Here is a 17369-nt window from a genome sequence, read left to right as displayed (position 1 = left end):
ATTTTTTGGTGTATTTCACTAATTAGGCTGGTATTATTTGTACTTTTTAGGAACAAATTCATGCCTAGGAAAATGTTCCCTGTAAGTACCTGTTTGCAGTAGCAATATCCCTTTAGCAGAAAACAGGATTTACACAAGCTGCATTTTAAACTGTTGGTACCACAGTTAATCCTAAATGCTGTAAACTGTAATGGCCTATTTCTTTATGTTGAGTTGCTCTTTTCCTCCCAATATCCCATTTTCCAACTGCAAAGCAGCTTATGGTGGTTCATCTGCAGCGCTGACATTCAAAACCTTGCATGACTGGCAGCAGTAAAACTTTATTTAGCTCCCTTCTCAGGCTGAGAAGGAAATTGCTGTGGCACAAAAACATTCAGTAGCAAAACCAAGTGTGTGGTATTGCTTCTATTGTTGTTCAGTTGTTGTTTTTCCCTTCTGTTGGAGTATCTTGAGGAAGGGCTGATGGTGAGGCTGACAGCTCTGCGGGAATTGCTTTTCCTCTGTGAGGGATCATTACAATTGTTAGTGACAGCACAGGGGGACATGCTGCTCCCCAGGATACATAAAAATATAAGGGATGCTACTTTATGTGGTTCGGAAGTCATAACTGTCCACTGATGTTATCTGGATGCTGAATTAACTAAAACATTACAATACTAAACCCATTTTCACCCAGTTTCACTCTCAAAGGAAAACCTAGCGCTCATTTGTTAGACTGCAGGCTTGATGACTGACTTGACATTGTTAAATGAAGTCAAGTAAGTGAACAGGCCTGTTTGCAATTTCTCAATTGCAAATCTTTAATACAGAGATGATGTGTTAGCTGCTTCTTCTGGCTTCATGAATGCATATTTTATTAACTACCAAGACAAAAGGAGAGCTACACTGAGATTCAGGGGATGTCAGATGGCTATCAAGTGTTAGCAGGGTGGAATCCATTTCCCCAGTTCCACATCAAAGAAATACTACAAGTAATAGTGACACTAATACCAAGAATAGCAATTTATGTACTTTTTTTAAATGCTTGGATTTAAACTGCCTTTTACTGCGTGGACACCCTGTCTGTCACACTGGTGGTGTGCTCATACTAGATTCATCATGCAGTGTTAAAATGTAGATTTTGCCTATTGGAACACTACATTATTTGCCTACCTGCTTTCAGAACCACTACTACTTTGGATGTAAAATATAGTATAAATGGAAAAAAGGAAAATAACTTACTGGTTCTGGAGAAGATTCCTTAAATGTGAATAGTTATTTGGAGGCAGTCTTTTGAAATCTAAATTTTCCAAGCAAGTTCTAAATATTGTGAAAATTGTATCAGGTCATTATCACTTTGTCATCAAATTTGGGAATAAAACTAACGCTGTAATTTCAGCATCAGAAAGTGGAATCGCTTTTATTTTCAGCATGGGGCATGAGGGGGATCTCTCTGCCTAACCCCCACACCACAGCTAGAGAGCAGAGTTTAAACCTGTGTAAATGATTCAGACTCATTTCATCTCCCCAAACTCATACAGACATGCTAAACGTTCCTGCCAGTTCTTCTGCATGTTTAAATCACCTTCCAGCAGCATTGCTGAGGCCCAGTTTCTAAGGGTAAGATAACCACTTGCACACGAGTGCAGCCTAAGCACTGTAAGCTAAAGATAAAGGAATTATTACTGTTACAGTTAAAAGTTTTCCCAAAATGTGCACAAGTGAAGGATGGCAAACAGCAGAAAAAAGAAATTTGCACCCCATGGCTGGAGCTCCAGCCAGTGCAGCTCAGGAGCTTTTTCTGGCCTGCCACTGAGAAGAATCTTCTTTTCCTTTGTCCCTTCTTTCTTTCTCCTTTATTCCTTCTTTTTCTTTTGTTCTTTCTTTTAATTTATTTCCTGGTAGCCCCCTCAAGTTTGTGCCTCAAACCTCATATCCTATGTCTTTTCTATAAAGACAACTACTCAGCTTATTTTCCTCTTCATCTCCAATGCCTGTTGCTGTTCCAGGTTTGCTTTCCAGATTATAAACACTGGAGAAGGGAGCCTTTTGTTGGGGTTGTGTCCACAGACACGGAAGGCAAACCCCTTGGTAACCACTTTTATTTCCTTTAGCAGTGCAAACAATGCCATGCCTGAGGTTAAATGAGGTGAAACAGCGTTTGAGCTGCACACAGGCTGCTTGCTCTCATGTACAGCCCTGAGTGAAATGAACTTCCTCCTGTGTCCCCTCACAGAGATGTCCTGCCTGAGCACTGAGAGAAAAGCTGGTGAGGGGATGTTAGCAAGAGAGATGAGAGCTGCTTCCATCACCCCAACTCCAGGTTGCTGGAGACCTCTGCATGAGAAATGGGTACAGGAACTGGTCCCACTTCTGGTGCTGGGCACCACAGGACCAGATGAGGAGCCAACATCAGGAGCATCAGAACTTAAAGCAGTAGAGATATCCAGACCATAAGGAACACAGAAATCCTAGAAATCAGGGTAAAGAATCTACAAAGAATGTTTCTTTTCAGGTGAACATGCTTAAACCTAAAAGACGAAATTACTAGGAGCATGGTCATTTTCTTATTTCTCCTGAAACAATTCCAACTTTCTTTCTTAATGTTTTAGGCATTTCCCTGCTGATTAAATCTGCACACTGGACAAAATTAAAAGGTACTGAACATTTCCACCCCCTGATCTAAGAGAAAAGCACAGACTGTCAGTTACATCAATGATCCTAGCTAGATAAGAAAAGACATTATTTGATGTGGGAAAGACTGATAAATTACTTTGGATTCTGTGAATCATGGCATCATTTTTCTGCCACTACAGGTGAATAAGTTTTTTCCCTACTTATAGACTTGTGAAAGGAAGAGATATGCTGCTATCTTTGTTTTCTCTGGTAGGACAATGATATTCTCATCTAAGAAATGTTGTTCATCTCTGTGTCAAAAACTCATGTTTGCTTGGCAATACAATTTGAATTTCAGTGTATAAGTCTGAACCAAGCTAAATATAACTATGCTATGTTCCTGTAAGAAAGAAGGGTAGTATCAAAAGCTTCCATGTATTTATAATTTTCCAACCATGTCAAAATAATTCTATACCTATTTCTTAAGAGATGTTTAAAACCAATTTCTTCGTGTCTGCTATTAATCCTCTTAGTGGACTCAGTGCAGATGTGTGGGAAAATGCTGGTCAGCTTTAGATTAGATTCTTCTGTACCTGAGGAAACAAGCAAAATAAAATCCTCAAATCCTTGTCAAATCTGGTGTTTAGGTGAAATCCAGTGCAGGGCTAGAACAATAGTTTGGGGTGGGGTTTTTTTGGTTTAATATTGTTTATGGAAAGTTCAATGGGACTTGTTCAAACTCCCATATTGTTTATGGGAGTTTGAAGACAAACACTACAGAGTATGTACAAGGTGACCTTCACTTATTGAATCCCCAGTCTTGGGTTTATGCATGCACCAATTACTGTGATCAGATTTATGTGGTTTACATGAAATAGAGTTTTCTTTGAAGAAACTTTCCTTTGACATACGTGGACACCAGCAGCTCCAATCTATGTACATGAATGTACAAAAGAGGATGCAGAAGATCTGTTCATCAGAGCTGTTAATCAGGGCGAGCCAACTTTCCCCAAGTCCTTTGTTTCCCAAACAATTCATTGTTGTACATTCTTCTTCCTGTAACTATGAAGTCCACATAAATATGTTTTTCCTCCTGAGGTCCTGCCTTATAAGCACGGTAAAATTGTGCCAGATGCATTTGTTCTTTTTTCTGGGTGAATATAGAACTTGGCGTTATCACGTTTATGCAACGTGATGTTGCTGACTAAACGGCAGAAATTGAGTTAATTAATTAATTAATTAATTGATTGTAAAAGGACTGAATGAGCGTTGTTGCCCGTAGACATGGAAAGAGTAACTGTCACGAATAGCCAAGCTGTTGAAATACCGGCGTTTCTGGGTAGGGCTGGGCCCCGGACAGGAAACTGCGGCCAGCCCTGCCCTCGCTCCCTGCCTCGCAGCGCTGCGAGCTGCCGAGCGACGCGGGACGGACACGGGGACGCGGGACGGACACGGGGACACGGGACGGACACGGGAACACGGGACGGACACGGGCACAGCGGAGCCTCCTTAGCGAGCGGGGCTCCTTGCCGGCGCTCCCGTCAGGTATCCCGGGGCTTTCCTCACGGGAAGGGCAGAGATCGGCGGGGCTGGGGCAGGAAAGCGCCGCCGAGGGGGAGCCCCGCGTGTGTCCGGCTGGGCAGCGCGGGTGGGTTAGGACTGATCCCTGCAGAGCAGGGTCGGGCTGGCCGGGAATGCGTTCGGAGAGGGGCTGCTGCTGCCCGGGCTGTCCCGGAGAGCCCCTCGGGTGAGGCAGCAGCGGCTGCTCCCGGCTGGTCCCTGTGCCCGGGGATGGGGCACATCGCTGATCCCTGTGCCCGGGGATGGGGCACATCGCTGGTCCCTGTGCCGGGGATGGGGCACATCGCTGATCCCTGTACCCGGGGATGGGGCGCATCGCTGGTCCCTGTGCCCGGGGATGGGGCACATCGCTGGTCCCTGTGCCCGGGGATGGGGCACATCGCTGATCCCTGTGCCCGGGGATGGGGCGCATCGCTGATCCCTGTACCCGGGAAGGGGGCACATCGCTGCTCCCGGCTGGTCCCTGTGCCCGGGAATGGGGCGCATCGCTGGTCCCTGTGCCCGGGGATGGGGCGCATCGCTGATCCCTGTACCCGGGAAGGGGGCACATCGCTGCTCCCGGCTGGTCCCTGTGCCCGGGAATGGGGCGCATCGCTGGTCCCTGTGCCCGGGATGGGGCACATCGCTGATCCCTGTACCCGGGAAGGGGGCACATCGCTGCTGCCGGCTGGTCTCTGTGCCGGGGATGGGGCGCATCGCTGGTCCCTGTGCCGGGGATGGGGCGCATCGCTGCTCCTGCCGAGCCTGAGCCCCGGGCTGTGCTGCCGGGAACTGACGCTCCCAGCTCCCAGGAGGAAAGTCACTGTAAGGGAGAGGGTATCCTGCTCCATCAGAACAACAAAAAAAGAGTAATTCATTCTCCGAATAATATTTTCTTAACATTAAAACCAACTAATTTAATTAAATCGTCGAGATGATTTTTTAAGCGTACTGTTACTCCATCGGCAGGGTTCAAATCCAGGGACTGAACAGTCTAATAGAATGCAATGTAAAAAAAAATAGCCTCAAAAGGAAAACTATTGCATGCCTCCTTGCTATTCAGCTTCCTGGTTTTTGAATATTACAACTTCTTGGAAATCTTGGAAAGGGCTTGGCTTGTTGTATAACTAAGCATGTTTGTGCTTGGGAGCTTACATTACATTAACGCGCTCTTTGCAACATTTTAGTGAGCTGGAAAAGAAATGAATCTACTTGTCGTGCTAGTATTCTGGTTTTCTGATAAAGGGCAGAAGGCCTATAATTAACATAATTATGACACGTCTGAATTACTTGCAGCATATTTAGTGACATGCCTCAGGCTAGGGACATGTAGCTGTGTTATGTAGTTCTGAAAATGAGAAAGTGATCAGATAAAAAAATGAGGGCTGAGCTTTGTAAAATCTTTATTGCTTCCTACTACAGAGCATATCAACCTTTTCTAAATCCTAGATTGTACAGTGACTGGTGTGTGTGGTTGTAGGGACAATGAAAGATTCTGGCTTCTGGACAAAGCCTTTCTTTTAAATAAATCACATGATTCTGTCTCTACTCTCCCTTTACCAAGGGGTTTAGTTGTAATTCTCAGTATTTCATTGAAGTTCATGTTGCTGGAACATTTCACTGCATAAACTGATCTTTTGCTAGTTTTATTCTTCTATACTTTGTGGTATTCCTCCATTCATACAGTGACTACAATCCAATCTACCCTATGAGTAAAACCCAATTAAAGTATGCATAACAGGACAGTGGTTTTGCTAGTAGAGTTAGTAAAGTAGAAGAAAAAGTATATTAAAAAGGAATGGTTTAAGAGCAACTGAATCTGCATAACATTCCAGAAGCATCAGACATCGCCCCGTGAGAGCTGCTTTTACTCAGGGAATGAAAAACAGGGAAGAATTGCTTTCAGTTTCACTTCCCGGCTTTGACCAACCATCCTCGTTGAAATGAAGCAGTTAGAAGAATCATTAACAGACACATTTTATTCATGGTTTAACTTGAACTGGATTATTTTTAGAGAACAACTAGATTTATTTTTTATTTTAAAGCTTTCAATTCTATTAAAAATTAGTGCCTGTACCATTCTTTTTTACAGTTCCATGCTTGGATCTCCTGACTGTCTTGGATCTGTCTGTAATAGCAGTTGCTGCTGTTGCCTTGCTTCACTTATTACCCCAGAGAAAGAGAGAAGTCTCAAGGTTTAAGCAGGTATCAGTAAGTGGGGGTTTTTTGTGTGTAGTTTTATTTTGGTTAGGTTTGCGTTAGATTGTTTAGTGGGGTTTTTGGGGTTTTTTTGTTTGTTTGATTGATTGTTTTTTCTTGCTGTGAGCTATGTTGTTTGGTTGGTTTTTGTTTTTTGTTTTTTTTTTTTTAATTTATTTCTCTTGGTAACCAAAGTTTGTGATCCTGTGAAGGCAAATACTGGATATGTGTTATTTAGTATTACCACTAGAGAAAGGGCATAGCTTGAAGAACTGAGTAGGTGGTAGCATGGCTGCTCCAGGGTTTGCCTGAGCACGTTTTGTGGGCAACATCAATACACTGAGCCAGCTGCCCTTAAATTACTGCAGTAAATTGTTCATGTGAAATTACAGGATATTTCTGAATGTTTGCCCAGTGGAGTCTTGCACATCCCAATGCTCTTCTGAGTTGAGGATGATTTCAGGATACTCAAAGCATGACTGTAGGCATAGAAAACTCAGACTTCAGTAGTAGTTGAGACATAGCCTAGAAGGAAGCTGAGATTAAGTTTATTTTTGCTTGTATTTGTAATTTCATTTTCCCATACAGTTTAGAGAGAAAAATATATTTTATCAATAATAGAGAACTCTGAATAGATCTTATGTGAAAGTATATTTAAAAATTATGAGACAAAAATGTTCTTTTGCAGAGCTACAAGCAGATCTACAGCAATGCAAGGTGAGTAAAATATAAACAAAATGTTAACTTTTGCTAACATCAAAGACAGCACATTCAAGCAATATTAGCTTAGCTGTTAGCTTACTTTCTAATTATATGAAATATGTATGAATGTTTTAACCTGAAATTATTTACATTTTAAAATGGAATATTTTACAAAATGTAGAGCTTATATTTTCAGATCTTGATTTCTGAAGTTAAGCAAAAATAATAAATAATTAAGTAATCTTGAAATTCAAGTTATTTATTATTAAAAACTGAAGATGGTAAATGTTTTTAAGTCCATAACACTCTTCATCTGCTGGTGAGGCATTACTGTAATCTGAACTTGAAGAAGTTGGGAGAAAAGGTTTTGCACAGAGGGGAATGGCTCTCTGCCATTTTCTGTACTGGAAAGCAGGCTGTCAGTTTCTGGCAATGCTCTTTGAATTCAAGCCTCTTTCTAAATAGCAATGAACAAAAGCATCTTTGCTGCAGGCAGAGTGAACTGACCCTGCTTGGATTAGATGATCTCAGGAGGTCCCTTCCCAGCTGAACAATTCTGATTCTGTGACATGTTCCTGACGTCCTGTGCAGCACCTGTCTTTTTTCTGTGCTTTAAGGACCAGAACTCCATTAATTTTTTTTATGCCTGCATTGCTCATAAATATGATCTTGATGTGTATTTTTGCTGTACAGAAAGCAGCTGCCTAGATTTTGTACTCTGGAAAAGGAGTCAGTGCTGGGGATCTTTCACCCAGGGCAGGAGGATATGATCCATACTCAGGATGTATTTTCATTCTTCCAGGACCTCCACCTGCCACAGCTCCTGGAGTGCCCTATGGCTCCCCTCAGCAGGTCCCTGGGCCTTACCAAGGTAGCTGGCTTGGTTACAGATCTGTGAGACCATTAGGAAATAAGCATAGGGAATATGGGGTTGGACAAGGGTGATCGCCTCCAATTTACTTTTCTGCAATTAATTCTATAGAGTTTCTTTTAACTTCTGTTTTGCTGAAAGGTCATTTCTTTCCTTTGTGGTTCTGCATTTTAGTATGTGCTAAGCAGTGGTAGGAGTTAAAAATGTCAGGTATTCCTCAGTGGTCACTGTGGGGAGTTTGCTAGGCAGGTTTGCTGGATGTTACTGATTGCAATTCGTGTGCAGCAGGTTCTTACTGGTAATCAGACTTTTTAATTACCATGTTACTTCAGTATTTCACTTTATTTTCCTCTAGAAATACAGAAGTGAAGAATTGTTTTTCTCTTGGAGTTCTGCATGTATTCAGTTCCTATTTCTTACTCTGTTGCTGTACTTTGCAGGTGGTTACACCATATGCTTTCCCTCACTCGCTCTCTCCTCTTCTGTCTCGTTTTCTGCTCCGCTTCAAAATGCAGCTCTCCTGAACAGCTTCTCTCATTCTGGCAGTGATTTCTTTCTGAAGAACCAAATCACAATAAATATCTAACAATCAGGCTCAGAGCATAAGTCAGAGGTAAAAAGCAAAATGTTTGGCCAAAGTTACTGTGCTGTTCATAAGTTAAAGCTTGTGCATCCTGGGACAAGGCACTCTGAGGTCTGTAAGTACAGCTGGCTGTAGCAGGGAGCAAGCACTCACTGCTTGTGCCTGGAGGTCACAGGGGCATTGTTGTTTTGAGTAATTCTATGTGCACACACTTGCCCACAACAGCTGCAGGTAGTTGGTTTGCAAAGCCTGTGCTCAGTCATAAAAGTGATTTTGAATTCCCAAGGGATTCTTCCCTGGGCTGGGTGATGTGGCCACCTTACATCACCTGAGGCACTGTGGCCACAGCCTGAACTTTCACGTGCACTGGTCCATGTGTTGTAATGTATTATGAAATTTGGTGCTGAGCAGATGTGGGCTGAAAGTCTTCAAGTCAACTGGTTTGAAAACTGTAGATGAACTTTGCTAAAAGGACATTTCCTTTCACAAAACTAGAAGGTATAGTTCCAGGAAAACTCGGTCTTAAAATTCCTCATTTGCTCAACTGACAGTGCATAAATGCCAATGCTTTTAATGTAATTTAAAGTATTCTTTCTTCTCTAATTAGAAATAACCTTCATTTATTTATTTATGTTTTTTAATTGACTGTGTCTATGTGAATAAAATTTCTCTCTATTCAAGAACTATACATTTTTTTAATTTATTTGGTTTGATTTTGTGTGAGGCATCAGAACCTCCCATGGCAGTGTAACTCCCTTTATTAGAGTTATTGTATTCATAACTGAAATAAATAAGGTATAAGGATCTCCATAGTTCCAAAGAGTGAATAAATTCCTCTTTTGAATATGGACAGGGCAATTATTTTCCAACACATAACTTTCATGACCATATCTCTCCTACCATGCCAAATGTCACAGGTGCAGGGAACTATGGATTCCAGGCACAGCCCATGGCGTTCCCAGGAGGATTCGTCCCCCCACCTGTCCAGAGCCAGCCCACCATGGATGGGACAATCTGGATGCCAATCCCTCCTTCTATTCCCAACTGCCCTCCTGGACTGGAGTACCTCACACAGGTACCTGCACCCTTCCCTCTTGCCCAGAGATGAGGCATTCTGCTCTGGGAAGCAGCCTGCATCCATGAAATAGCAAATAAAGCATCTGGCTATGTTGGAACTGAATAGGCTGCTGCTTGTGGGCTGCTAAGTGGAGCCTTTTCTATTGTCTAAATCAGAGATACCTGTTAGAGATGCAGCACTTATTCATGGAGTATCTTTCTGGAAAGTAGGGTGCTACAGGATGAAAGGTGCATAGAATAAATGCCTATTATATGGGAAACTCTAGCGCATTAGAAGCACTTAATTTTCTATGTGATGCTTTCTTCACACCTCTTAATATTGTTAGTAGAGCTGCCAGTCAGACTTCACAGCGTAGAGAACGCTAATAGCAAAATAAGAATTGTTTCCACATTACTGAATATGACTTTGTAGTGTAAAATACAGTTCATCTCAGCACTGGAAAGATTAATACTGATGTATTGTTGCCAGTTCTGCAAAGTGCTTAAAAAAAAAAAAAAAAGGCAAAAAAAACCCCCAAAAAAACACTGGTGAGGAGAGCAGCCTCTGAATTTTCCTTAGAGCTGAGCAGTAGCTGGGCTTCTACTCAATACCCCCATTTCCTGCTTTTGTCTGTGTGGAGTCTCTGGGACATGATGTGAGAGCTCCCTGAGGCTCTGAGTCCTGACGGGAGCGCAGGTGTGTCAGCCCCGTGTGCTGTCACCAAACCAGTTTGGGTTCAGCTTCCCCCATCAGCTCCAGTGCCCTGGAGTTCTCTTTGCTGACCTGGCAGGGGACAGGCCAAGGAGGGGAGTGAGCTATTCCAGAGCTTAAAGGGGAGATAATCTGCCTCTACAGTCTAAAATGAAACAGCAGTTTTTTTTTAAAATGAAACTACAGTTTTTTTAGTTATAACTTGTTAACTGTTTCTTCTGTTTAATTTTTCAACCATGACCAGATTGACCAGATATTAATTCATCAGCAACTTGAAGTTCTTGAGAGTAAGTACAAAGTATTTAAATCTAATAATCCCAAGAACAGTGAAGTTTAGGCTTTCTTTGACACTATTTTTAAGGTGATTACCACCTTTGTCTTTCTTGTATTACCTGCCTAAATTCATGCAGAAGTCCTGAAGAGTGGAAGAGAGGAAGGAAAAATAGGAGGGAAGAAGATTTTCAGCAGGTTCCATATCTCAAAAGATACACAGCAATGCAATTGAATAATCTTGGTTATAAATGCTATAGTTGATATATAGCTAATTATAGATGAAGCCACACGTTTCCAATGTTACTTGTTAACGATGATTTCTATTCTCTTCCTTAGTTAAAGATTTTGTATTCTGTCTTGTCATATCCCATCTAATTCCATGGACTGGCATGTGGCTTTGATCCCTGTTACAGTCAATCCTGCTGTTTTAGCAAACTGAATGACTTTCCCTCTGCTCCCCTCATTCTGTGCTTTAAGAATATCCAAGGTGTATTATCAATGTCTGTCAAATAGAAGGAATAAAATAGACCATACATCCCAGATACCCCCTAATGTTGCTGCTGCATTTTTCCTTCTTTCTAAAACTTATAAGAGTGCTCTCATTTGTTATAGAAATTAATTAAAATTTCTGTCCTGGCTCTTGTCGTTTTTGATGTGTGCTGCTGTAATTCTTGACTGGGAGGGTTTTTTGTGGCTTTCTTATTCTGATCTTATTTGTGCCCTTTTCTGGCTTCACCCCCAAATTCACAACTCTCTTTAACTCTTATCCATGCAATTCTCCCCTGAGAACCTTCCCTGCTGTGTTATTGGTAATGGTGGTGCTTATTCGGGTGCCTGTGGCCAGGGAGGACACTGGGGACAGATGGGAATCTCAGTTTTTTTCCACATGTCCTTGCTCGTGGTGGCTTCTTCCCTTAAACTTCTTCATCAGGCTTCACTGCTTGAGGGTCCTTTCCATCATTTCCCTCCAACAGACTCTGAGAGAGTCTTGCCTTCCCAAAGAGCAGGGATTGTCTGACCAGACCCTCCTAGGAATTCAGCAGGTTTTTCCTCATTTTTCAGTTGTGACTGGCTTTGAAGAAAACAACAAATATGAGCTGAAGAACGCCCTGGGGCAGAGGATTTACTTTGCAGCAGAGGACACTGACTGCATGACCAGGAACTGCTGTGGGCCCGCCAGGCCCTTCACCATGAAGATTATTGATAACCTGGGCCGGGAGGTGATAAGGCTGCACAGACCCCTCCGCTGTGACGCCTGCTGCTGCCCCTGCTGCCTGCAGGAGGTGAGTCCTGCCTCTCCCTGCCCTCCTCCTCCTCCTCAGACAGGCACCACCTCATCTTGGATCAGGAGGTGAGGTGAAATGAGTCAGGCTTTTGCCAGTAAGGTGTGGGAAGAGAGATGTGTGGGATTTGTGTGCGGCGTTCTTGGTCTGGGAAGAGGGAAGTGAGCTGCAGCACTTGGTTGGGCTCACCGGGCAGTTCTGATTGGGGTAATGAAAAATCTGACTGAGCAGCATGTTGGGGGACTTGTGGCTGGTGCTGAAATCTGCGCTTGGAATGGAACAGTAAGGCAACAGCTTTCATAGACTAACAGCTAGGGTTTTCATTTTACAGTTCTGAAAGCGCTAGTGGCATTCAACATAGGAGATCATGAGGTTTTTAAAATATTAACATAATTTTGGAATTATACAACTTCTGAAACTCTAAATCTAAGCCTACTCATAGCTCCTGCGAGGCATTTGTAGTAGCTGCACCCTATAATGCCTTCACTGAATGCTTTTGGGATATTCACTGCCTTCCTTTCACTGGACTTTGGTCTTTATATTGTGGATGCGTAGTTTGTGCCCTCCAGAGCCTGGGGAGTCTCTTATTTTTTTCTTGAAGGAAAAGCTGATTAAGAGGTCAGCAATCTGAGTGGTCTTCTGAAAACAGTCACAGCAAAATGCTTTGTAAGGCCAGATTGTTGTGGAAAAATAGGTTGTTTTACATTTGTGTGCTGGTGTGGGTTTTGTCTCACTAGCACATGAAAGCATGATCATTCACTTGGAGGTTTTCTCTTCCCTGTGAAGCTGGAAGTCCAGGCACCTCCAGGAACAACAGTTGGTTATGTTGTCCAGAACTGGCACATCTGCCTGCCAAAGTTTACCATTCAAGATGAGAAAAGAAAGGATATTCTGAAAATTAATGGCCCCTGTGTTGTGTGCCGGTGTTGTGAGGACGTTCATTTTGAGGTATGCAATGTAAAAATTGTTTGCATGTCTCTGTTTTCAGATAGTAGTTTGGTATTAGTTTGTTGCTCAACATACTACCTATCAATTGAATTGTATATATTAAGTAATTTCTACATCATCTTTTAATGCTGGTATAATCAAATGACTTCTCTATATACCTAAATTACTCTAGATAAACCAGAAAAACTTCCAGAAATTATATGTTAAAGCCACTCGTCAGTGATCACTGAGAATTCCCTGTGGCTGCACACAAATCACTTAATTGATATATTTAGCAGCAAAATCATTTGAATCTGTTATGTCAGGCTCTAAGGAAAATATAGTAATCTGTATCAGGTATTTATTAAAATGACTTCCTTCAACCACTTATTTAATCATCTAATAATCATGCAATGAACTAGTAAGTTAATTTAGACTTGAAATACAGAGCTGAATGAGTGAAGAGTTACATCTTTCCTTTTAAAATAATATTGGTTAATGCAGCATTGTTTTTGTAGACATTAAGTAAAAGATATACAAGGCTACAATTTAATGTTTAAAATGATGTTGCAACTATAGCAAATTTATATAAATTTATTTTGGAAGCTAATCTTTCACATGACCCAGAAGACTGGTTCTAACTTTAGAAAATGTAATGTTGCCAGAGGGCTAACCTCTGCTTTTGAGCAGAAGAATGAAATTTGTTTAATTTTCATTTGAGCGGTTCCTGATGCATGGCAAGAGAAACTAATTCACTGTCTTGGCTAAAAGACACCACTTCCAGCAGAGTGTGTATCCCAGCACCATCAAGGAACTGAACTTCCAAAAGTCAGAATCAAGTTCATGCCTCTGACACTTTAGACCAACTTTCTGATAGTCTGATTGCCTTTTGGTACAAGCCCTTGCACTCAATAACTCTATTAATTAAAATAACAGTCTGAAGCTTTTAAATAGATCTATTCCAAAATGGGTTTGGGAATATTATGACAGACAGGTTTGATGGTGCTTTTTAAAATTTTATATTAAACTCTAGGTGATGTCTCTGGATGAGACTTGTCCTGTTGGGAGGATTTCTAAGCAGTGGACTGGTATTGTGCGGGAAATGTTTACAGACACAGATAATTTTGGAATCTCATTCCCAATGGACCTCGATGTGAAAATGAAAGCTGTCATGCTTGGTGCTTGCTTCCTGATCGTAAGTTATTCACTAATACTTGAACATAAACTAACTTTTTTCATCTCCATGTTTAAATTATGATGGTAAAGGAATTAAATTTGAGCTCCTTCAAGTGGGCGACAGCTTGTGAACTTCTGTGTGTAAAACTGACCACAAAAGGCAGCACAGAATTATTTTAGACAATAAGCTTATTCTAAACTACATGCAGAGCTAATTGTATTTAAGAAGAGTTTCACATTTGGTGGGACTGAAAAAAGGCAAAGGGAAGACTTCTTCCAGACTCATTAGCAAAGGAAAGCAAATTTATGGATGGTGAAAGCAGAAAAATACAGATTAGCAATAGCCAAGAGACCTATCCAAAGCCCAAGCAGCCCACTGGGCTGGTGGACAGCTGAATGCAGCACCCACTGCCTCCCAGCTCTCTTTGGAAGCATGTGAAGCACTGAACTGAGCAGGATTGATGCTCTCAGAGCAGCAATTTCCAAATGGAGGGACTACTGTGGAGGCTCAGCTCATTGAACTTGTCAGAGCACTTCTCAGCAATAGTCAATAGTGCAGAGCAGCTCACTGTCCTCCCTGAAAACAGTGTGGAACACGCTCCAGTGTACAGTACAGTTCTGCATCCAGGTACCATTCAGAACATGCACTGCTTCTGTGCTGGCTGGGAAAGGGGCATGTGAAGAGGCAGGAAAGGAGCATGTGAGGCACCTTGAGTTTGGAAAGGTGTCTCCAGCCTGTGACAGCCCTGAGCATGAGCAGGGTTTTGTTTAGCTGTGTGTGTTCCTGTGCTTCCAAGTGCTTCAAGTGCAGCATTAGGGAGTGGGAGCACCCTGGGCTTTCAGGCACAGAAAGGGGGCCCCCACCAGTAAACTAAAGACAGCCATTATTGTGATGGACTCCAGTCTGATGGAAAATGAGAGGGAATAAGTCAGGCTGAACAAAGTCAGGGTAGAAATCCCTAGTAAAGGAAGCACAGCTGTGGCTAGTGATAGATTAAAAGTTCCCATGTTGGTCTCTCACCATCTTTCTGTTTCTGTGGATGTCCCATTCTGAGAGACCCAAGTGGTGAGGGCATGGCAAATGTGCCTCCCCCTTCTTCTCACCCTTTCAGCTTTCTTAGAAGAAGGTGTACATCAGGTGCAATATAGCCAGGGGATCTCAGAACTAAGAACCACATTTAAGAATTCTAATTATTTGTTTTCTTTGCCTTTTTTTTTTTTTTTTGTCCCCTTAGGACTTCATGTTTTTTGAGCGTAGTGGTAATTAAGCATCAGCAAGCAGGAGTTTGGTAATGAAATCTAGATGTTCTCTATGGAAGGAAGAAGAACATGGATCTCCCAGCTTCCCAATGAATTGCTGACCTCCAGTAAGAATATTAGAAATGTACATGTTACAGTTACATTTCTGTAAGCTAAAAGCTTTATGGTCTTATCTATTATTTTTTTAATGTGGTGAAATAATTTTTAGTATTCAAATAAGGGCTCTTTATCTGCACAGATCAATAATATCATTTAGAGAAATATATAGCAACTTTTTTTTTTTCCCAAGAACTCTGAAATCTTAAAGTAACTAATTATAGTAGTTGTTTAAAACTACTATAATAATACTTTGATTCCTAAAAGAGAGGACTACTTTTATATTCAATATTAATAATAACCTAAGCCTAATAAGGAGACACTGATATTTTCCTGGGTATTCTTTGGTAGTTTTGCCTTGGTGTTCACATTCTGTAGTTTCTATCTATCAAATATATACATTCAGAACAAAGTAATGCATTTGAACAGAACTATCTGAAGTGAGTGTAAAATGTAATTACTGTGGTGTCCTGGGTGTGTGTGAGCTGGAGCTCATTGCCCCAGCAGCCCTCACAGGGCTGTGCTTTGCCCTGCTGAGGGCCCAGCAGTGTGTTGGTGCAGCTGAGCAGTGCTCTGTCTCTCCAGCATTCCACCTTGTGATGGTGTTTGAGGGTCCCCAGGATGAGGAAGGAGATGAGAATCTTGATTCCATGTTTCAGAAGGCTGATTTATTGTTTTACAATATATATTATATTAAAAGAAAATTATATATTAAAACTACACTAAAGAAAGAGAAGAAAGGAGACATCAGACAGCTAGAAAGGAATGAATAATAAAAACCTGTGACTGACCAGAGTCTCAACACAGCTGGGCCTGTGATTGGTCATCAAGTAAAAACAATTCACATGCTGTGTAAGCAATTCTCCAAATCACATTCCAAAGTAGCAAAACATGGAGAAGCTGAAGCTTCCCAGCTTCTCAGGGGAAAAGATCCTGGCAAAGGGGTTTTTCATTAACTATGTCAGTGACACCACCTGCCTTGAGTAGGCTGGGGGTGGGCAAGGTGCTGGCAGGGGACACAGCCAGGGCAGCTGGCACAAATGGGCCAAAGGGACATTCCACACCTGTGACATCAGCTCGGGTATCAAAGATAAGAAAAGGAGGAAGAAGGTGTTGCGTTCAGTTTTACAGTGTTTGCCTTTCCAGCAATCACTTCCATGCTGAAGCCCTGCTTCCCAGGAAGTGGCTGGGCATTCCAATGGGAAGTACAGAATAAAATTTCTCTTTTTTTCTACTTTGTTTATGCACACATAAACTTTTCTTTTAGTAAACTGCTTTATCTTTGCCTACAAGTTGTTTTGTGTCATATTTTATCTCCCCTGTCCCTCTGGGAAGGCATGGAGAGGCCTGGTGGGCATCTGGCTCCCAGCCAAGATCTACCCATCACCTTGAGTGATGGATATGTTCTCAAATATGGCTCCTCCTGAGCATGACCTGGTTTTCTTATTTGGGCTGTTATGAAACTTAAGCCTTGCAACAGAAGTGTAGAGCTGACAGGAAATAAAACTGCCTGTGCCTGCTTCTGTTTCATAATCCTTTAATAATTGCCTTGTGCAGGAGTGTGGCCTGAAGCAAGGAAAAACCTGTTAGTTCCTCCTCAGTTTCTCCAGTCCTCTTTGCTCCTTGCTTAGTCCAAGGTTCTCACAAGATTGTGAGTCTGTCTGTTGTTTGGGGGCAGAGAGTAAACAGAACAAGTGTTCTGCATAAACAGAGCAGTTTCATTTCAAAAGCAGACACATGGAGTGGCAGGTCAACTTCTTAGCATTTTTAGCTTTATTTAAATTATTTACTTTTTTTTTAATGCCTAAGCAATGAATAAGTTGCAATTTCTTACCCCTGCACACAAGCACATGCACAGAAGGGTTCTGGTCATCCAGCTGTGGGGAGAAGTCCTTGCCAGTATTTTCAGTTGCATTCTAGTCCTGCTGAGGAGTCCTTCTGTTCAGTATTTTCAATTTATTGGTTGCTTCTGGACAGTAAAAAAGCAAAAGAAAAGGGAAATGCCATTGTTACTGTGTATCTGGATTCTCTTCGGTGTTGGAATTATTGTGCAAATTTGGAACAACAGTCCAGACT

At 41.9% G+C, this 17369-nt stretch overlaps 1 protein-coding gene across 1 annotated transcript; it reads left to right on the top strand.

Annotated features, from left to right (window-relative positions):
* The first annotated feature begins 4032 nt into the window (after positions 1 to 4032).
* Positions 4033 to 16585, top strand: LOC134423681 (phospholipid scramblase 1-like). Its single transcript, XM_063166939.1, has 10 exons — positions 4033 to 4140; positions 6248 to 6360; positions 7043 to 7071; positions 7859 to 7927; positions 9428 to 9585; positions 10523 to 10565; positions 11614 to 11834; positions 12621 to 12782; positions 13795 to 13956; positions 15173 to 16585. The coding sequence occupies exons 3-10, from the start codon at positions 7065 to 7067 to the stop codon at positions 15203 to 15205; spliced, it is 855 nt and encodes a 284-aa protein (XP_063023009.1). The 5' UTR covers positions 4033 to 4140; positions 6248 to 6360; positions 7043 to 7064; the 3' UTR covers positions 15206 to 16585.
* Positions 16586 to 17369: the final 784 nt, after the last annotated feature.

This window comes from Melospiza melodia, chromosome 12, assembly GCF_035770615.1.
Source record: "Melospiza melodia melodia isolate bMelMel2 chromosome 12, bMelMel2.pri, whole genome shotgun sequence".
Lineage (NCBI taxonomy): Eukaryota > Metazoa > Chordata > Aves > Passeriformes > Passerellidae > Melospiza > Melospiza melodia.
Note: the sequence above shows the minus strand (reverse complement) of the source record. Positions and strands in the feature narration are given on the sequence as shown.